Here is a 23145-nt window from a genome sequence, read left to right as displayed (position 1 = left end):
AACACAGCTTGCAGGCAGTGGTGTCCATGTCAAGACCCTGGGAGTTTAATCATCATCCTGTGCTGGATGACCAAGCCGCTTTATCTTTAAAAGGGTCTGTATCTGAGATTTCAGTAGAAGTATTAAGATGCTTTTTTTTTTTTTGGTTTGCTTTTTTTTCCCCAAGTCCCAAGTTAAGATTGCATCTTTAAAAGAGAAAAAGGAAAGAAAAGGGAGGGGGTTGCTGGTATCAACGATTAAAGCAGGAAATTGACTTTTTTCCTGCTTTTCCGCACTTCTCTCGAACATCCCTCCAGGTTTGGTTCCAGCTCTGGTTCCAACTCAAGATCTAACATTGCTTTCATGTTTGACCCACTTCTACAAGACAGAGACAATGACAAAGAATTAGAGGGAGAAGGAAAATGATTTTAAAAAGGCACAAGGGTAAGAGAGCAAGAGCGCTAGAGAAGTGGAAGAGATTAAAAAAGAGAGGCAGAATATAAGTAACCACACACACACACACACACACACACTGAGGGAAAATGACAAAGACAATAACATCGATGGAGAGGAAGACAGTAAAAGAAAGGGGACAAACAGAAGGCAAGCTGAAGGCGCCTGTGAAGGAGGGGAGTGGGTTAAGAGGGAGGAGAGAAGCTCTGCTTCTCCTAATAAAGCGAGTGTATGTGAAAGGAGGTGCTGAAAACAGACTGAGCTGAGAGCTGAGAGCTGTGCTACCACAGAGAGAGAGAGAGAGAGAGCGAGTGAGCGAGAGAGAGAGAGAGAGAGAGAGAGAGAGAGAGAGAGGGGGAAACAGTGTGTGGAAGACAGAGGGTTAGAGAGAAAGAGTGAGAGGAAGGGGGAGACAGAGAGGAAAGAGAGGGGCAAAGAATAGAAAGAGCATTGTGTGGCTGCTGAGAAAGAACCCATGTCTGCACAAAGAGGTAGGTGTACTGCTTTGACTGGTACACACACACAAATGCACGCACAAAAGTAGGAAATCCTTGCCAGTGTATCCAGCAGTAGGATGTTGCAGCAGTCTTTTCAATAGACGTTAAACGTCAAGTGAGTGCATGTTGTCTTCCAACTGTGTGACTTGTCTCACTAAATGTAGCAGCTGTGTAGCAGTGCATGGAGGCAGGTCGATCACTTTTCCACAGCATGTGTTAGACCGTGCGTACAGACGGCATAACCAGATGTCTCATGTGCGTTCAACATATGTGAGTCAGTGGGATACTGATGGGCCATGTGTAGCTGATGACAAACACAGTGGCACACGTACACAGAGTTACTCCCATGATTAAGAAAGGTTAATCACAGTTTATCAGACAAAGTCCTTTTTTATTAGCCCTATTTTTTATCATATTAACTGAATCCAGCTAATCATATCTAATCAGTTTGACTGTTAAACTATTATGGGTATTTGTACTGATATCTGCCTGATTATTCTATCACTGTGAAGGAGGGTAAGGGTACAGCTGAGTCAAAAGTAATCAATGAGTTTAGTTTAAGCTGTCTCTGAATTAGAGAACATTTTTCAGCTTATCTTCCGGTTTCTATTCTCCTCTTTAGTCATTTAGAGATCATTTTCAATGATGTGAGCACTGCAAATTTAAAGAAGTACAACTACATTTGTGGTGGTGAGTTTTTCATTTTTAGTATTTGGGATAGCCTAGTCCTCTTTAAAAAAAAACAAAAAACAAGTTACTATTGCAATAATTGAATTTTAAAATGTTTGAAAAATCCAGTTAAGTCAGTGTTGGTGTCAAATGCCTTCCACCTTCCTCAGATTCTCAGGAAATTGGTTCATGCACTGTCAGTGTTTCTGAATACTACAAATGAGTCACTTTTATATGCAGTTAAAAATAAAAACAATCTGAAAAGCTTAATATTACTAGATGTAAGGAAGAAAATTAGTTTATTCCTAATTTGGACGACTTGTCTCTTCAAAGTCCTTACAGCGTACCAGGGTTAGTGTCGGGCTGCTTGTGTATCAGGAATGTGTAGTCATTACCACAAATGTGTACAAATGTCACATATGTGCATGTTTGGTGACACGTAGCTTATCTTAAAGTGTAAAGACAAAGCAACAGAGCAATCATGAAAACACCATTGTGTTACTGGTTACTCATTGGGTTGTTTTGGACTGAAACAGCAATAGTTATTTTTACTGCTTAAGTTCATGTTGGTCCAGTTGAGCTCGAGGTCAGCACCAGTCTGTCCTGCAAGGTCAGACTGGACTAAGCACTAAGGACAGATCACTTCCCCATGGCAAGCAGGGATGGTTCCTCACATTTCTCATCATATGATGTTGCCAGAGGTTCCCCTTTACAGGAAGCAGCTGTTTCACAATTCACAAGTCTAAAATATATTTATAGATATGCCAAGCAGGCGATGTTGCCTCCCTCTTAACATAAACAACAAATGAGGACACAACATGTAGAAACAAAAATTCATAGAATAAGTCAAGGATGTTGTTTGGCAAGGCGTAGCTCACAGGTGTCGAACTCCAGGCCTCGAGGGCCGGTATCCTGCAGGTTTTAGATGTGTCCTTGATCCAACACAGCTGATTTAAATGGCTAAATTACCTCCTCAACATGTCTTGAAGTTCTCCAGAAGCCTGGCAATGAACTAATCATTTCATTCGGGTGTGTTGACCCACGGTGATATCTAAAACCTGCAGGACACCGGCCCTCGAGGCCTGGAGTTCGACACCCCTGGCGTAGCTGCTTGTGATGCGCGTGAGAAACTCTTCGCCATGTGCCTGTCCGTGAGGAGGAGAGGCACTCTATTGAAATCAATTTAATTTTATTTATATAGTGCAAATTCACAACAGTTGCCTCAAGGTGCTTTATTTTGTAAAGATCATGCAATAACAGAGAGAACCCCATGGTGACAGTGGGAAGGAAGAAAGAAATCTCAGGGAAGGCAGCCATCTGTTGTAGCTGGTTGGGAGTGAGGGGAGAGAGAAGAAGACAGAGCGAGGACAAAAACAAACTATGGGAAAAAGAACCTGGATTTAATAATTACCACTGATTAAATACAGTAGTGGTGTATGACCAAACAGGGAGTGCAAATACATGAATTTGTAGTTGACAAGATCTCACTGGGCCAAATAACAGGCCTGGGCAAATTCCCACAGTGGTTTCAACCTTAACCTCCACTGACTGTAATGACTAATGCCTTTTCTCATTAACAATCAATAATGTGTCAACCTCATTACCACCTGCAAAAAGAGGACAACCTCCACCCAAACTGTGTTTTTTAGAAGTGAAGAAGCCTCTTAAATGACAGCGGAAATATCTTCAAAAACGTAATTTTTTCCATTACCCCAACCTAGACGACTGAGAATCTATACAAGTTCTGTTTGCTCCTGTACAACATTAACATAATCCATTATTCTAAAAGTTTAATATTAAAAAACATTGTTTTCATCAGGTTGCAAGGATCAGGTTGCACTTACAAGCAGCTCGGTACAATTTACTGGTACTGAACTGGTTTAAATGGTTTTAAATGCTTCCTCCACAACACCTGAAAACAAAACATTCCAGCTGTTCCACTGCAGATATCTAGTATCATGAACCTGTAGTAATCTTTAGTTTGAATTATTCCATCTGACAGTTAGTGTTTATATACACCTTCCTCATTTGATGACTTCCTTTTATGGCTGTTCTTTTTAAACTGACCAATCATGCTAATTCAAATTTTCAGACATTTTAAACTGGACGACTTTCCCACCACAGATCTATTTATTTATTTTTTGTTAAATAGAGGATACAAACACTTAGATTACTATGCTCTAAGGCATGTTCTGCTGAGTCTGTCTTTATGCAACACACACAGATGTACGTTCAGACAGTCTGCGTGTGTCCACATATGTTTATGAGTAATTAAAGCCAAACCACCAGAGCAGCACAACAATTTTAAGACCTGCCTCGAAGGCAGGTTGTTGTCTCGTCTTCCCGTCATTATAAAACCACATGAGCAAATCTCTAGCTGTGTCACCCATTGACTCATCACTAAATGTAAAGCAACAGCCCTCTCAGCATCTGCTGATGCAAAACAACCTCAATCATGTGCCTCTATCGTTCTTTCTCTTCCTCTCCATATCTTTATGACAGGCGTTTCATGAGTCCAAATTTTCCCATCAGCAGGGGTGGAGACTTTTTTTGTGTCACGCCATTCAGAAAACAAACAAACCTCAGTGCTCTTTAACATACTGACAGTAAAGAGGTATTTCAGTGGGGGTTTTTTTGCTTTTTTTGTGAATTTAAGTCAAATCTGTATCTGTTTTTTGTATGATGTTTAAATTCTTAAAGTCTTACACAAGTACATTTAGGACTACATAAAGTGCAGGGAGTGATCACTATGAGACAGAAAGATGAGTGTACGGATGGATTTGTGTTGTTAATGTTATTCTATGTGCCTCAGTTACTGAACATTGTTTCTATAGATAAAAGCTCCACATGTTGTCTATGTGAACAGCACTCATGCATACTTTAGGCAGCAGGGGTTCCTGTAAATGTTATTTTAAACCCTGTTCTTTCAACTGCCTGCATCCTGAAAGGTGAAAGTTCAAGCAAATTCAGGGCATGATAAAAAAAAAAAAAAAGGCTTTAATGTTAACAAAAAATAAATAAATTCTGCATATCAACTAAATGATAGCAGATGCTATGCTTTTGCAGTGGCCCCTTGTGGCATCTTTTTCCCACCACTCTGTCATGACTTCGAGGTTCGAACAATCCACCTCAGCAATACAATTGTGCTTACAAGGGATCGGAAATGAAAACACTGGCGGCGTGTGGGAAATGCTTGCCAAATCTGTATGCTTGGGAACAGGAGACTGTGTGTGTGTGTGTGTATCTGGCAGACAGTTGTGTGTAATGAGGGGAGTTTTGTTTGTTCACAGGAATGTTTGGAAATAATATTTGGTTTTAGACTAAGGATTAGACTATGCTTATATTTCTAATGATTCGAGAAGGCACAGTGCCATTAAAGTTCCTCACAACACAGAAAAGCAAACCTTATTCCGTATGTAAAAACCTGTTGATGTTGCAAGAGAATTCCTCTGATGTCATTTGCCAAATTTTCTGCTCAGGTAAACCCCCATTTTCTGTCTCAGCATGTTTCGGTATCCTTTTAGCCGACAGCTATATCATTCTTACGTGGTTACATATAAAGTCGCAGTCTTCCCCCACTTTAATCTCAAAGCAAATGAAAGGAGGACTTTGAGACAAATTGCTCCAAGCTGCTGCACACTCAGACTTGACAGTAACTTTAAGACAGGGTAAGGTTCAGTTCTGTCTGCCACCTTTATAACTCTTTGGTTACACGTCACTTCTAGACTTCGATATTGTACGATAATAAGTAGGAGTCTCTTGTAATTAACGGAGTGAGTCACTGATGCCAAGTTTTGTTCTTTTATTTATGTCACAGTCAGAATAGTTAAAGCAGTTGTTGGAGACTGCAGCAAAAGCACAGTTATTGTGACATTTGGAATGAAATTATGATCCATTTGCCTTTCAAGTGGTTGCTGTGAAAATGGGAACTGGGTCAGTCTGTCTGCTTATTATTTGCATACATTCAATAATCTGTCAACAGTATGTCTGAATTGGACCACTGTTACTTGGACAGAGGTTTGCTACAAGTTGACCTGTGCGATCGCCTTGTGATCGAAAGTGGTTACCCAGAGGTAAAAGACATTACACACTCAGTCGGGAAGTCAGTCAGCTCTTACTGGTTACAAAATGCCAGACAATTCAGAGAAATACCCAGGCAACCACCAATTTTTCCCATCACTGCAAGGAGGATGAGACCCTATATTTACTAGAGATGAACAAGATCCAATTCTAAAAATGTTTACTACATCAACATGTGGCTTCATTCTTGCACCTCTGCAGCTGCATGCCCTCAAGAAAAAGTTTGATTAAGTCCATATTTCTTCTGAAGCAAGTGAATAGCCTCAAATGATGTAGTTCAGACAGGAATGCTGAGTTAGTGGCATTATATAAGCTTTTGATGAGCTTAACTAATGTGGAAACTTCAGTATCGATGCTGTCTTTTTTTTCTTCTTCAGTGTGAAAATTTTAAGAAGGGTTCTGCCATATCATCTACAATAATACAGGTCAAAACTTTCGTATGATATAAAAGTGTCATATCCTTTCTAGCATACACAAACAAGACAAGGCCCAACATGTCCAACAGTGAGAACCGTGTCATGGAGCAATTTTGGGAACCCGTGGCAAAGCACACTGCTTTAAATACGCAGAAAAATGAAAACCAAAATGAACTACCCCCGATAAAGGTGGAAATAAATTTGTTTCATGATTTAAGGCAAAACACGCGCCATCAAGGCTACAAAGGCGGAGATACTAGCAGTTGATGATTCCACTGAAAACTGCTGGAGTTCCCACTAACTCCAAATGAGAGGAAGCACAATGGTGAATGGAAAGCATCTGGTGGCAACATCCCAGGTAGAAAATATTTTTTCAATTTCAGTTTTATTACGAGAGAATATAGTGCAGGTTCTCTAAAGAGGAACAAAGATATGTTACTTTATTTATTTTTAAACTAAGACATTAAGCAGTTATGCTATACATTTACTTACAATTTTAAAGGAGAACTCTACCTAGGCTATTTTTGTACTTACGTCTGACTTATGCTGTGTTATTAGATATTTTCCCATAAATAAAATGCAAAAATTCCAATTTCAGTTCTGGGTTAATTTCAGGCACTTTATCTCGCACCTACTTCAAAAGTCCGTAATTTTTCTATGTCAGATTTGGTCATCAGTTGCAACACTTGTCATTTTGACCCATTTCAGTTCGAGGGTCAGTCATGCATTTACCTCTGTGAGCAAATCACTTCTTGGTGTGTTCCCTTTCATTGAGCGTACTGTTATCAATTCTTTTGTAATCTCAAATTCTTTCATTTTCCCATGTGCAATAACTGGGAATGATTGAATAACTTGACTCACAAATGTCACAGCTGTTGTCCAGTGCCAAGAAGAAAAAGTCGAAATGTTTGCTTTGTTTTTCAACCAAAGCTCCAGATTCTTTGGAGTGTCTTCAATCCATCTTGTTGAGGGTCGCTTGATGGTGGCACGTTGTCAAATTCTTTTTTATTTTTACCCCTCAAGGCACATTAGCACGGCAGAGTCCACCAAGCACTTGTTCATAAAAATCCTGAAAAGATCATGGCTCACTGTTTTTTGCGATTTTGTGGGAAATCCAAAGCTGGTCTTGACTACTCGATCCCTGTGTAAAGCTTGGTAAAAAAAAAATAAAATAAAAAAAAAAGATCGTTGTTGCTTTTGCAGCTTTGCTGCCAAAGGTTCAGATGTCTGTTGCAGCTCTGCATCAGTCAACATCTTGAATTTCATGTGCATATGCTTGCACACACGTAAGTAAATAAAAGAAAAAAAATTCTGGGGCTATTTTAGCAGTCCTACAAAAAACACACACACACGAAAAACAAAAACAGTAAGCTGTTCTCTGATAGGTAATTTATTAAAGAGTGTCTGGTGACCAAAATGGGCAAAACTGTATAATGTTTAGGATTCAAATGTAAGTAGTTTATTTAAACCAAATGGCCAGACGTGGTTTGCTGCCCATAAAATGCTATGAACCGCTGTATACATTGCTGTGTCGCTATTATTTCACTATAACCAGTGTTGGGAAAGTTACTTTTACTACAGATTACAGAATACATGTCCCAAAATGTAGTTTGTAATGTATTCTGTTAAGTTACTCAATGTTAGTAACATATTCTGAATACTTTGGATTACTTAATATATTGTCATGCTTTTTACAACTACATGAATGTAGCAATCACATCCTGCAAATTCTTGTTTTTCTCCACCAATTGGCTGTTAAGCCCAAATCTCCCTGAATAGACAATATATTTACTGTAGAGGAGCATCCTAATGGGTCCATTGTGTAACTGACGCCACCAATGCTTACATTAGAGCCTCTTATTGCGTGTTTTGTTTGGGTTTCTGGCAATGCATTTAATTACCAAAATTAGGGAGGGGATAGCCTAACATATGAAACAGGAAATGACTGCCTTGTAATCCATTTATTTCAACAAAATAACTATATTCTAATTATAACTTCATCACATCATTTAAATGGTAATTGTAATGAAATAAAGTTACTCATATTTTGTATTTTAAATACGTATATATGCCGTTATTCCCCAACACTGACTATAACACTGTTGTTGGTGGGACCTTGTAGCAACAGATAATAAACATTTTATTGTTTCATATTAAAAATAGTCACCTACATCTAATTCAAAATGAATGCTGAATATTCTGAAGTTTTTTTTCTGGATTATCCTCACACTGATCAAGGAAGACTCCTCGGGATACAAAGGAATGTCTGATTCCCTAGTTCTCACTTGATTCATTGGCTCAGTAAACATTTTCCTTATTAGTTTATGGTTACGACCACTAGCCATAACTCTTCTTTACTACAGGATGTTATACATTTTGTAAATCATGGTCCCCCGTTAGTGTCAAACAGACAATAAAGCTTGGTTTGCTTTATGGGATGACTTTTGATAGACAAGTCCCTAACATATGAGCTAGCAGTGTCCTCAGTTTCTGATTCAGATCTACCCTTTGTTAATCACAAACTCACAAACTTCCTTAAAAGCAAGAGTTCAAAACTAAATTGAGATGTATATATTAAAATCCACATCGAAAGGAGCCAGCTGAGGTGGTTCGGGCATCTGACAAGGATGCCCCCTGGGCGCCTCCTGGGTGAGGTGTTCCAAGCATGTCCCACCGGGAGGAGGCCCCGGGGCAGACCCAGGACACGCTGGAGAGATTATATCTCTCGGCTGGCCTGGGAACGCCTTGGTATTCCCCCGGACAAGCTGGAGGAGGTGGCTGGGGAGAGGGAGGTCTGGGCCTCTTTGCTTAGGCTGCTGCCCCCGCGACCCGACCCCGGACAAAGCGGATGACGATGGATGGATGGATGGATATTAAAATAGTGTAATTATGTGGAACTTTTTTAAAAGTACAGGCTTAAAAAAGTTCTTGCTCTTCCGACTCCTACCATGTAGCCTTTGTTAGAGAGGAAATATCCATCAAGCTGTATTAAAAGCTATAGGAAATAGGCTTTAAAACAATACTTATGCATTCATCTGTACACTTCCACTTCTCCAAATTCAGGCTCCTAGAGCCTATCCCAGCTGACCTTTCGTCAGTCTGTTGTGGTAATGTGTTATCACTGTTTTAACATAATGTACTTTTACAAGTCTACAGCTACTGTCATGTGCTGGGTTGTACTATGTACAGAGCTGAGAGTGAAAATACAAGGAACTTGCAAGCTTTGAAATATCTCCATTTGGACATTTATTTTTCAAGCATCTAAGTTGCTTATTTTAATTTAGTGGGCGTTTAATTTGTTTTATTGTTACCATTATTCCAGAGCAAGGATGCTTCAAGTTTTGACAATCAAGCGATGATTTAGGGAGCCAGCATATTTGGGAGACCCACAGGACAAATGTATTTTTATACTCTGTTACAGTATTTAAGTAACTCTAAAAGTTGGATTTCTTAAAATCACCTGTGTCAAATGTTAGAATTGGATAGTCTGCTTCAATGGGTGTACAGGCAATGCTTTTAAACGCCATTTCTTGGAAGTGATGTTGAACCAATTGCAGGATATTTATTACAGGAGTGTGTACGTAATGTATTATTGTGGGAAGGCTTGAATTATACAGCTCTCTGAAGTTAGGAAGGTTGGCAATCATTCTCTAGTGTATGTTTGATTATGTATGTGCATGTGTGTTGCAAGAGAGGAAAACAAATGACAGAAACCATCTGTGAATGGATCAACAAATCTGCAGGCAGGTCATGTTCAGGGGCACACACACACACACACACACACACACACACACACACACACACACACACACACACACACACACACACACACACACACACAAACTTTTCAACAACCTCCATTCTTCTACACACACCCCACACGTAGACACACACACACACACACACACACACACACACACACACACACACACACACACACACACACACACACACACACACACACACAGCCTTACAGAAAAGAAGGGAATTCCGATCCGTCACTGAGATGACATCACAGTCTCCAATAATAAGAAACAGTCGAACAAGGGAGTCCCCACTTCCCTCCTCCCTCATACACATCCCACAGAATGAACAGAGGGTAGAAAGAGTAGTGCTGGGCAGAGTGACTCTCATTAGCTCCCAGAGAGAGAGTCCCTTTTAAGGGATTCACATGCACACACGGGAACGCGCCGACATACGCACAAACACGCTTTAGTTGCATCTCCATAGCGACCAGCTCTGCTGTCCCAGCTTGGGGAGGAAACTGAGTGCTTTAAAGCTGCTACAACGCAAACACACACACACGCACACACATACAGCTCTGTTCTAATCCGTGTCCGGCCACGACGGAAAAACCTCTCCTCATCTTATCACCAGGCTACCTTCCTCTGTCACTTCTCTCCTCTCCCTGTCCAGCCCATATTTTCTTTTCCTTCAACTTCCACCCTCTCTCCCTCTCTCACATACCCTCCCCCTCTCTTTTTTCTCCCTTTCACTATCTGTCTCTATCCCTTCCCCGTCTGAAGTACACAACAGAGGTAAGTGCTCTCGCTCGCTGTGCGCCTCTGGGTTTAATGTGCTTTAACTTTCAGTCTTTCAGTGCGTTTTCTCACAGTAGACTGAGGTGAGCTTAACTATCGGTGCTGCAGGTACTGTTAGTGAAGTAGGCAGAAAAACTGTTTTGTCCTGTACTCTGCCGGTAGGTCAGTTTCTGCTTTGCCAGCTGTTGTGCGCGCCTCGACAGTATCTGTCAGTTCGTTTGCCCTGGCAATAATCAAACAACCATGCGTGTGCTTGTATATGTGGGCTTGCTTTCATACTGGTATCTTATTCATCGATTTTCCATCACAGTAGCTTTGTGACTACAGACAGCCTTTTATACCCTTTTTTTTGTCTGTTTTTGAAACTGTGCACTTAAAAGTGCATATTATCTGCTATAGCATCTTGACTTTATCCCATTAGAGCAATTGTGATAGCTCTATACTTCAGAGTACTTCAAGAGGAATGAGAACCCAAAAAGTAATATTTGATATCAAAATAATAACTAGCACATGTTGAAATCTTTAATCACTGTTTTCATACACTCTTGTGGGAGTATAGCTATTGAATTAATAGGTCAGCCTTTCTTTGGTAGAGTTGTCTTTTTGATTATATCCAATTGTCCTCCTGTGTTGTATAAACAGTTCAAGTATTTCCACAATAATAGTTCTCTTTAAGTGCTTTTCATAGTGGATATCTGATCTTTCAGCCCATGTTAAATACACCAGTGAGATACCCTCTCTAATGTGCTGTGGCTGAAATAACAACTCCCCCTAAAATCAATGAACAGTCTGGCAACAATTTACACACCCCAAATCAGAAAGCCCTTGGTTACAAAACACAACAAAACAATTAAACGCTCTTTCCAACACAGTTTCTCTCCAACATCCAAGCACACACATTCTGTGACATATGCCACATCTGGAACCAAGAGTGGCTAAACACATACCTACTTAACAGTGTGTCTCCATCTTCCCCTTTTTACCCTCTCGCCTCTCCTCTCCTTCCTGTCTCTGTCTGTCTCTCCACCCACGCTCTCAGAGATGAAAGAGAAGAACCCCTGGCCTACGCCTGTGACCATCATCATCATTGTGATTGGTGTCATAGCGATTGTTGCCCTGGTGACGGTGGCGGTTTTGCAGAACAAACCTGTCCCCCAAAAGTACAAGGTAAAGTACTCAAATGTTGTGACCTGTTCCCTGTGTGGGAGTCAAATGTGTTACACAGGAATCTCAAGCCAAAGTCCACAAACCAAATAAGGCATCTTGTCAGTATATGACCTCAGCTTGTACAACCGGCTTTACAAATCCACCACCGAATATGGCCAGCGGATATCAACAATAACATTAAATCATCTCTTTAGTTACAGTTGCAGATCCAGGTTTGAGTCTCACAGCTGAAAGCATGGTCTAGTTTTTATAAAGTACTGTACTCCTAATTCACATGGATTGGTGCCACAGTTTTGGCAACATGTAGTTTATACAATCATTACCCTGATGTTAAATGTTTGCATGTAACTAATTAACTAGAATTTGTTATTTTTCTGCTCCTCCTCCAGTATGGGATTGTGCTGGATGCTGGATCTTCCCACACAGCTCTTTATATTTATCAGTGGCCAGCAGAGAAGGATAACAACACTGGCAGAGTTGAACAGACACACTCCTGCAAAGTCAAAGGTACAGTATATGTTGCACAAATACTCTCATATGACAGTGCAAACTTACATATATGCATTAATATGTAGGAAATTGCATATGAATCTGCATATTTACTGATATAGCTATTAGTGTTTGTGTATGTGCGTGTTTAAATTTGGTCATAAATGATACATTCCTGTTTAACAATGATTCCTTCTAAAAAGCTACAATTAAGTATAATTGTATTGTACTATTTTCCTTAAGTCCAAGGTGATTCATTTTCTCTTCATTCAGTTTGAAATCTTATGCTCTTTTAAAGCGAACTGCAGGGCATCTGAAGCCAAAGACTGATCAAAATTTACATCTAGAGACTTGGTGGATTAGCATAGCCACTTACTAATTATTCATTAGCATTATTGGGTACACATCTGATGGTTCGTTAAAAAGCCTCCACATTAAATTTCATATTAAATGACAAATGGCACTGGGGAACACCTTACCGAGTCAGCCATTGTTTCAAATGTTGTGTTAAGTCTATATAATCGAATTTCCCAGAGGAACCCACCCGAGGGATTAATAAAGTTCTATCTTATCTTATCTTAAATGGATTTTGTTCAACTTCCCAGGACCACTATAGAAAAAAAAAATGACAACAGATAACACACTAATCAATTCAGACACTGCCTGAAAATGAGAAGCTGGAGTGTAGGTGGGTTGCAAAGTGGCTTGGAGATACACACCAATTGTAGGCAGATTAAGCAACCTGAATGGCACACCGTTTATGATTTATGATTTGTCACATACAGTGGCTTGCAAAAGTATTCGGCCCCCTTGAACTTTCCCACATTTTGTCACAAATAAATAACTGCAAAGTGGGGTGTGTGTAATTATTCAGCCCCCTGAGTCAATACTTTGTAAAACCACCTTTTGCTGCAATTACAGCTGCCAGTCTTTTAGGGTTTGTCTCTACCAGCTTTGCACATCTAGAGACTGAAATCCTTGCCCATTCTTCTTTGCAAAACAGCTCCAGCTCAGTCAGATTAGATGGACAGCGTTTGTGAACAGCAGTTTTCAGATCTTGCCACAGATTCTCGATTGGATTTAGAGCTGGACTTTCACTGGGCCATTCTAACACATGGATATGTTTTGTTTTAAATCATTCCATTGTTGCCCTGGCTTTATGTTTAGGGTCGTTGTCCTGCTGGAAGGTGAACCTCCGCCCCAGTCTCAAGTCTTTTGCAGACTCCAAGAGGTTTTCTTCAAAGATTGCCCTGTATTTGGCTCCATCCGTCTTCCCATCAACTCTGACCAGCTTCCCTGTCCCTGCTGAAGAGAAGCACCCCCAGAGCATGATGCTGCCACCACCATATTTGACAGTGGGGATGGTGTGTCCAGAGTGACGTGCAGTGTTAGTTTCCTGCCACACATACCGTTTTGCATTTTGGCCAAAAAGTTCCATTTTGGTCTCATCTGACAAGACCACCTTCTTCCACATGTTTGCTGTGTCCCCCACATGGCTTGTGGCAAACTGCAAACAGGACTTCTTGTGATTTTCTGTTAACAATGGCTTTCTTCTGGCCACTCTTCCGTAAAGGCCAACTTTGTGCAGTGCACGACTAATAGTTGTCCTATGGACAGATTCCCCCACCTGAGCTGTAGATCTCTGCAGCTCGTCCAGAGTCACCATGGGCCTCTTGGCTGCATTTCCGATCAGCGCTCCCCTTGTTGAGCCTTTAGGTGGACGGCCTTGTCTTGGTAGGTTTACAGTTATCCCATACTCCTTCCATTTCTGAATGATTGCTTGAACAGTGCCCCGTGGGATGTTCAAGGCTTGGGAAATCTTTTTGTAGCCTAAGCCTGCTTTAAATTTCTCAATAACTTTATCCCTGACCTGTCTGGTGTGTTCTTTTGGACTTCATGGTGTTGTTGCTCCCAATATTCTCTTAGACAACCTCTGAGGCCATCACAGAGCTGCTGTATTTGTACTGACATTAGATTACACACAGGTGCACTCTATTTAGTCATTAGCGCTCATCAGGCAATGTTTATGGGCAACTGACTGCACTCAGACCAAAGGGGGCTGAATAATTAAGCACACCCCACTTTGCAGTTATTTATTTGTAAAAAATGTTTGGAATCATGTATGATTTTCGTTCCACTTCTCACGTTTACACCACTTTGTATTGGTCTTTCACGTGGAATTCCAATAAAATTGATTCATGGTTGTTGCTGTAATGTGACAAAATGTGGGAAAGTTCAAGGGGGCCGAATACTTTTGCAAGCCACTGTAGCTGTGTAGGAGGGTATTAGTTGAAGTGGGTTGGCATGAAGATCAGTTGAACTTAACTTTGGTGCCTGTCTGAACTAATGCTATGCCTGTTTTGTGAAAGCTTAAAATAGCAAGTTATGCTAGAGCAAAAGAATATACTACTATACACAGAGCTAGATGTGTTTTTGGCTTAATGTTTTGTTGTATGTTGATAATATTGTGGTAGCTATGTATTCAGTAAGCCAATTAATCATTTTAACAGAATAAAAACAATTACACATGTATTCCAAATCCCTTCACATCCGATTAGTAACTGTACTCTCTGTTTTCTGAAAAATCTTTATCTGTGTTTTTGTTTTGGTTCCAGAGAATCTAGACGTGGTTATTTTGTAAAAGCAATGACAGACAAATGAAAAACAATAGCTTATTACCAACACAATCTCATGGTGATGACAAGACTGTAGGAATTCAATGCACAGGCAAAAAAGGCATGTCTGGCACCTGCAAAACTGCAGAATGGCATTTTTGTTTTTATGTGGACTAAACAAAGGAGCTATTGTATGTTTATTGGTAAGCCTTAAAAGTGCATTTAGAGACAGCCAAACTGGGTGTTTCCCTACAGCTTCCCGACTTTAAGTCAAATATAGATACTGTATCGTACCAAATAAACACAGAATAATTAAAAATTTAAGCATGGTATATATAATTTAATTAAACTGTTGTCATTTACAAAAAAGTAATTTATTACCAATAACGCTATTAATTACATACATGATATACATGTAAATACCCATAACTGTGTTATATTTTGAACTGAAACTAGTAAGGCACTCCTGGCTGCATCTTTGCCTAGTATTAGGCAATTTATTCTATAAGTTCATTTAACCTCAATAACATCTTTACCTGGCCCGTCCCTTCTGAAATACAGAACAGTTCCTGAAATTTTACAGATGAGTGAATTTTTAAGAAGGGTCGCTGTAAAGACAAGGCTGTCACTGTGCTTTATTGTTACTAAATTTCTGCCCAGTAACCCTCCTGACTTTTTGTTTTAACAGGTAAAGGTATTTCCAGCTATGCGTCTGAACCATGGAAAGCAGGAGAGTCTCTGAAAGAGTGCATGGGGGAGGCTGAGGAGACTGTCCCCAAAGAAAGAGCTCACGAGACCCCACTCTATCTGGGAGCCACAGCAGGAATGAGGCTGCTGGAGTATGTTGCACAAGCTTAGACATTTTCATGATAAAACCTAGAAAAGAATGTTTTTTAAAAACACCCACAGTGAACAGCTTTTCATGCTGACACTGTTTAGCTTATCTCCTGTCTAAAAGCTGAAACTGTGTTTGCATTGGCAGTGCAAATATTGCTATTTTTTTGTAACCGTTCGTATTTGCACATTTATCTCCACAAGAACTGCCAGGACAGTGAATAGGTTACTGTCAAAGCCATTATGCACAATACAATGTATATATTATTTATGGGCTGCTGTATTGATCTGACTTGTGGACGTGACTCACACATACATTTGTGCCATGTGTGCCTGCAGTATTGTGAATAGCTCAGCATCAAAGAACGTATTTCAGGCTGTGGAGAACGCCTTGCGGAGCTCCCCCTTCTCCTATCAGGGAGCAAGAATCCTCAGTGGGCAGGAAGAGGGTGCCTTCGGGTGGGTCACAGTCAACTACTTGGATGATCGTCTCAAACAGGTCAGTTTGTGCACATCAACATACAGGTCCGTGCACATTTGTCCACACTGAGACGTACTTTGTGTGTGCCAGTACTCCTGGTTCTGCACTGACCGAGTGTTATTTTACCTCTTCTGCAGGGCTTGAAAACAACAGGCGCTCTTGACCTTGGCGGGGCGTCTACTCAAATTAGCTTTATATCCGATGATTTTGACGGCTCAGAGTCACCCATCAACTCTGTCAACTTCCGACTCTATGGAAATGATTATAACCTGTATACTCACAGCTTCCTGTGCTACGGAAAAGACCAAGCGTTAAAAATGGTGGTGGCAAATCACACTCAGGTAAACTTCTGACCTTGGTTCCTGTGTTTTGTGAATGAACTGTTCAAACTAATCAAATATGGGATCTTATCTGAGAGAGCCATAATGTTCTTAAATGTGCAAAAGTACTTAGGCTTCATTGTTCTCCATCTGTTGCACCTCACTATCTCACTCTCTCTCCTAGTCAGGTGCAACAACAGTATTGGATCCTTGTTTCCACTCAGGCTACAATGAGACAAAGAACTACTCCGTCCTTTATGACAGCCCCTGTGTGTCAGGCAGGAAACCTCAGGAAGTTCCAGAAAAATTTGATCACATTGGGAAAGGAAACTTCCAAGAATGCCAAGAAGTTGTCAAAAGTGTATTTAACTTTACTTCCTGCAAATACAGCCGATGCTCTTTCAATGGGGTCTTCCAGCCTCTTTTGCAGGGGCCATTCGGGGTAAGTGAGTGTTTCTCCATGTGTAGATTTAACCTGGTTTATAAACAGTCATCCAAGTATATCTGGTGACTCATTTTAGCATTTAGCATTCATGCATTTATTCATTCATTTTTTGCCACATCTGTGAGAATGACCCCATTCAAGTTTAATTTACTGCCCGACTATCCTCACTTTTATTGACCCAAAAGGAGCGACTGAGGACATAAACTCATCAAGAGAGTATTTATTTAAGTCAAGACAGAAAGAATCCTACGGTGCCTAAAGTCTATTGCCTTCAGACAGAATAGAGCTTTAGGGCACTTTTTCATTTGCTTAATTTTTCGGTCCGAGAAGTTATGTCCATCTTTTATACTGCTCATGTCTGCTCTGAAGATCCCCTGTGAGCTCTAACCACTCTAACCACAACTCGCAGATTACAAGGCTGCACAACAAAACAGACTACTATCAGCAGATGCAGGCTATGATCATGGGGTTGGAGTTCATCCATAGCATGAGACTTGTTCGTGAACAGCCACATGTATGCACACAAGTGCACACATTTTGGGCACTCATTTTGCATCCAATATGGAAGAAATTTCATACAAAAATAATGAAGTTATATCATGTGGACTATCTATAACTGTACATGGCTTCCTAATTTGCTTTTATTCACTGTGTGTGCAAATTTTATAGAAAACAAAACAGAAGACCAGTAAGAAAACAAATGGAAATATTTCAGTAATGTTATAAAGCCTGAATGAAAATTAATCAGAAAAATTATGACCTGAATACACCCAACAGATGCTGATTCGAAGTTCCCTCTTTATGCTGTTTTCTACCCCACCCCTTGAGCAACCCCATCTGATTCCGATTCTGTGAGAAGTGTGCACTCTCTGTATCACAAAGTAGAGGATCAACTGGAATTATTGAGTCAGAATCTATCTGTGGGAAGCACAGAGCACTCGTGCCGTTTGGGCGTGCACAGGGGTTACAGAACATACAGTATAATCAATTCTGCAATCCTCGAAGTACCAGTTTATTGAGTTACTTCTGTTTTTAACATGACTGACATTAATTGTGGAACGCCTCAGCAAAAAGCGCTTGTGTTTCCTCATCTTCCTGATCTGAATAAGAAAATAAACCTTTGTAACATTAACTGATACAATAATCAGTCTGAAGAGACAGTATACTTAGGTTGTAGTGATAGAATAGAAAACGTGCAAAAAAAAACCTTCTAAAAACCCCCCGAAAAAATAAACTAAATCATTGCAATACTACTGAATATTGTATCTACCACAGACTATTTCTTTTAATTAGCAAAGACTAATTTGACGGTTGTTGCCACCTTAATCACACAGCTAGCCATATTTCTTATAGTATAACTGCAACAGACCCCAGCAACATGGTTAAGATGCCCAGACAGTGCAGTACATGTGGTAAACCTGCCATGTTGAAACCTGGCACACAGCTATTGGCTACTGCCACCGGTGTTAGGATCCACCTCTCAGTAATAAGCCACACCCCCAACAATCAAAACAACAAAATTTTAATTTATTTAAAAAAAAAATCATCCCCTTGCAGTTGTAATGAAGGGGGTACTTAGCCGATACCTTATTCTAAAATATTTAGGGGGAAAACGTTTTAGTGGTTTAAGTGGCAATTGTTATGATTATGATATAATGATTTCAATAAATGTCCGATAAATTTCCGTAGTATTTATAAATTGATTACTTCACTTTCTAGAGATATCCTGATTTCCTCCTGTCTCATCGCTTTCTCTTTTCATCTTTCATTTTAGGCGTTCTCTGCTTACTACTTTGTGATGAACTTCCTCAATTTGACGGATACATCCATGCCCCTTGAAACTGTGAAGGAAAAGCTAAGCCAGTACTGTGCTACCTCTTGGGATAAGGTCAGAGAAAATGTATACATTGGTTATATACATAAAAAATGTTCTGTCATAGTCACCCCCTTCTGTGTCTTATCTATGTCCTTCAGCCTGCCTGTAATGTACACTGATTGCATCCTTGCGTTTGAACTTCCTGCACAGATAAAGATTCAGCATCCTACAGTAAACGTAAAGTATCTGGCTGAATACTGCTTCTCGGGCACCTACATCCTCACCCTGTTGACAGAAGGATATGATTTCACTGCAGTGACTTACTCAAACATAAAATTCATCAAGAAGGTCAGTAGATCACTGTCCAGCTTTTTCCTGTCTCTTAAAGAGAGACATCCACACCTGATAGGTCATACTGACCTGACCTTGTACTTGTGTGTGTGAGTGCATATATAAACAAATACCTACTGTAACATCCATCTTTCTGGACACATTTAAGTCTCTGTTGGAAAGTGACAGGTGTGGAAAAACCTCAACTGTGTAAAAGGTGGTTTAAAAATTTAGGATTACATTTAACTTGGACTAACTGTAATCCTCTCTGCCAGTTTGGGCATTCAGCTGTCCTTTAGGAGGCCAGCTTTAACAAGCATTGGTATAAATACCGGGCACAAGTTTTATGCAAAGAGCTAACTAAGCTCTGAGTTATTTAAGAATTTCATAGCACCCTTATCAGACAACACTAATCTATTCCAGCTACATCTAATATGCTTGCAGTTTGCAGAAACAAAAAGCTCTGCTGTTCAAACAAGAAAGTAAAAAGCAAAGCACAGAGGACATAAAACCCCTCAAAACAACAGAACCACTCTCTACCACCACCTTAAAAGTGATTCAAAAAGTAGGTAGCAACAGCCCGTGAATTATACAGCAGCAAAGCTCTTCTCATCTGAGGTAAAGTGCAAAGTCAGCCTTCAGTTTAGGTTTTAGATTAAAACGAGACTCTCGGTTATCTCCTCACAGAACACACAAGGGAAATAGACTACGCAGAATATTGCACGTAACCTAATCAAGCAGCCAGAAAATAGATTGCAATTCCTTTTTCATATGAAACACGGCAAAGATTTTACACTTCAGAGGAATATTCAGCAACCACCTCCTCAGCCAGCTGCACACACACACATGCTGTCATCAAGAAAGCCATACAAACAATGATCAGGATCAGGGATCAGGATTTCACGCCATGTTAAAAGATGCTGTAATATAGTATACAATCTAGAGGACTAAACTTTGCATTAATTCACACCTACTTCTTCTACCGCGCAGTGCTGTGAAAAAGCAGGCAGTAAACAACAACTTCTTGTTTTTGTTTTTTTGCATATTTGTCACAGTTAGGAAATGCTTGATTACAGTTTTTGCTGCAAAGGGCAGCAAAACCAGTTCTTACAGCAGGTTTAAGGGGCAATTACTTTTTTGGGGGGTTTGCAAGGATAGGTTTAGATGGCTTTTTTTCCATAAATAAATGAAATCATGATTTATTTAGTCAGGTATGTTGCTAATGGGTGTAGATCTAGATGTAAGCCACTCACCCTCCTTCTCTCACAGCCAAGTTGGTAAGATTTTAACATTATCAGTGGTTACATCCTCTGAGTAAAATGGTAAATGGCCTGTATTTGTATAGTGCTTTACTAGTCCCTAAGGCGCTTTACACATTCAGTCATCCACCCATTCACACACACCATGGTGTGTGTGAATGGGTGGGGCGCACTGACAGAGGCAAGGCTGCCGGACACTGGCGCCACCGGGCCCTCTGACCACCACCAGTAGGCAACGGGTGAAATGTCTTGCCCAAGGACACAACGACCGAGACTGTCCGAGCCAGGGCTCGAACCAGCAACCTTCCGATTACAAGACTAACTCCCAACTCTTAAACCACAATTGCCCCTTTAAAAGTTAAATTATATTACACACAAGAATGTTTAACTCTTTCCAAGAAGCCTTGATTAGAAAAAAGCAGTGAGCAGATAAGGAATTCATTGCTCTGTTCTAGTGACTTAAAATGCAGTGATAAAAGGGACATAAATCACACCATAACAAGAAAAACTCAAACCAGTTCAACCTACATGCAATACAACAGGATTAGTTTGGGTGTTACTTCGTATTACTCCAGAAAGACTAGGTGGCAAAAAACAAAAAAACAAGAAAGCAGCCAGTCTGCTTCCTTGTTGTAAACTCTGACAATTATTACTCTGCTATAATTATACACAGACATGCACACAAATTGGATTCTGTGTAATCAAATATCATAATCATTTATTTAAAAAATGAATAAATAACACGGCTGAGTACTTGAAAAACAAAGGATTAACATCAAACGTTGATTCACAATAATGCTGATTGGAACTGCTGGTGTTCTTTGAACCCCTCAATGTGGGGCCTATTACAGGTACTGGATGATACTGTAGCTAGATGGGGGACCCAGTTAGCGAAGGGTAGACCAGCAGCTGTTTCAGACTGTGCAGTCACAGTTCTAATTAACATCTCGTGTAAGAATTTCAATGTTTACTTTTTGAATTTCTTTTTTTACAATTAGCAAGCATATGCTGTGCGAGTGAAATTACCCATAATACCCTAAGGAAGGCATTTCACTATAAGCCGCTACATCAGGTTAACCTCACTATACTGACTGGTGACAAATTAAAGGAAAAACCTGAACTCTTGATCCCTACTTGTGTGGGTTGAACACTTAAAGGAGAGTTTGGACTGGCACATTAATCAGTGCTTTGGCATACTGAAGATCTTCTAGTAGTAGCAAGGCTTTTTAAGACAACTGAATTTAAACGCTTTTTATTTGAATTTGTCAACAGTTTATGTTTATGGCGATCGCTTCCCTTCTTCTTTGTTTCCAGATAAAAGGCAGTGATGCAGGCTGGACTCTGGGTTACATGTTGAATCTCACCAACATGATCCCAGCTGAGGCTCCTGACTCACCCCCTCTCCCCCACGCTGGCTACGTCTCCATAGTAACCATCATGACAATACTACTCATTGGCCTCCTCTTACTTCTCGCCCTCCGCATATTCTGGCCCCGTTGCTCCAAGAAAACACAAATTGTATAAACACTCTGAAGCGTATGTATGCATGTACAGTTATGTGCAAAAATCTCGAGTCACTCCTCATCTATTTATATTTTCCTTTCAAGGAGCCACATGTACTTGTAGTCTAAGCAGCGAGAGGTGAACCGTCTTCAAGAAACTTAAAGGAGTCCAGGCTCTTGTCTTTCCAAGTTCCATAGACAACCATAACCTTGATGACTGAGAACCTACACAAACTATTATTTTTAACCTCTCTTGAGCAATAGTTCTCTAGACTTCCTGAAGGTCTTTCACAATTCTTCTTTAGACATTGGCTGCTTTTTCGCTTATTTTCAGTTCAGTCTTTGTACCTCGCCATTTAAGAGGATTTTTTTTTCTTAAGCCACTTAACGCTGACCTATGAGTCATTCAAGTATAAAAGAAGACACCTAGCTCAAGGGATGAACTAGTGTTCTGTCAGCACAAAACAGACAACTTAGCAATGAACTCATTTTAAATAGTATCTTTAAGCACTCTGTTATTAACAGCTGTTGCAAAAATGTATCATGTGTTCACATTTCTTTCATTGAATTCGTGAAAAATGCCAACGATAACACAGTTTAACAGACACAAAATGTATTTTTCACCAACAAAGAGCTATTATTTTTTAAACTTAATATCTCAGCATCATGTGCAATGTGTCCTTAAATAAATTGAGGAAACTGGACAAGGAAGAACTGGCAGGCCTGAAAAACTATCTACAGGAGATGAAAGGTATCTTTAAGTGATTTCCTTAAGCAATAGGAAAGAATCCAGCAAAGACTTGACAGATAATTGGAGAAATGCATCTGGCTCTGATTCTGTCAGAATTTTATCCACCATGCAACATCGTCTGGAACAAACTTTTAGCGTGATAATGATCCAAAACATACTGCTTACAGTAAAAGCATACCTAGATGGAAAAATACACAATGGAACACTATCAGTCATGGATTCACCTCCCCAGAGCCCAGATTTCAACATTACTGAAGCAGTGTGAGATCATCTTGTAAGAGAACAGGACAAAAGGCAGCCAACAGCCAAAGAAGAGCTTTGAATGTCCTTCAAGAAGTTTTGACAACTACTTTCTACTCAAAAATTACAAGAAATCTTGCCCAAGAGAGAAAAGGCTGGGTTAAAGAATAAAAGTAGTTCAACCTTCTGATTTGTTGCATTTGTAAAAACCGTTTTTTTGCTTGTGTTTTATTGTGTTTCCATGTATATTTGTATGTTTTA

General features: G+C 40.0%; 1 protein-coding gene across 3 annotated transcripts; it reads left to right on the top strand.

The window, feature by feature from the left end:
- The first annotated feature begins 827 nt into the window (after positions 1-827).
- On the top strand, positions 828-22859 carry entpd1 (ectonucleoside triphosphate diphosphohydrolase 1). Of its 3 annotated transcripts, none has more exons than XM_026178409.1 (10): positions 828-923; positions 11675-11802; positions 12192-12309; positions 15595-15745; positions 16080-16239; positions 16359-16562; positions 16726-16983; positions 18761-18874; positions 19013-19150; positions 21706-22859. In XM_026178409.1, exons 1-10 carry the CDS (start codon positions 908-910, stop codon positions 21913-21915), a joined length of 1497 nt encoding a protein of 498 aa, XP_026034194.1. In that variant the 5' UTR covers positions 828-907; the 3' UTR covers positions 21916-22859. The 3 variants fall into 3 exon arrangements, with proteins under 3 accessions (XP_026034194.1, XP_026034196.1, XP_026034195.1); XM_026178411.1 differs by lacking the exon at positions 828-923 and adding an exon at positions 2682-6452; XM_026178410.1 differs by lacking the exon at positions 828-923 and adding an exon at positions 10034-10632.
- The last annotated feature ends 286 nt before the right edge of the window (positions 22860-23145 follow it).

The sequence above is a fragment of the Astatotilapia calliptera genome, chromosome 8, assembly GCF_900246225.1.
Source record: "Astatotilapia calliptera chromosome 8, fAstCal1.2, whole genome shotgun sequence".
Taxonomy (NCBI): domain Eukaryota; kingdom Metazoa; phylum Chordata; class Actinopteri; order Cichliformes; family Cichlidae; genus Astatotilapia; species Astatotilapia calliptera.
The sequence above is the reverse complement of the archived record's forward strand: the minus strand, read 5'-3'. Positions and strand labels throughout refer to the sequence as shown.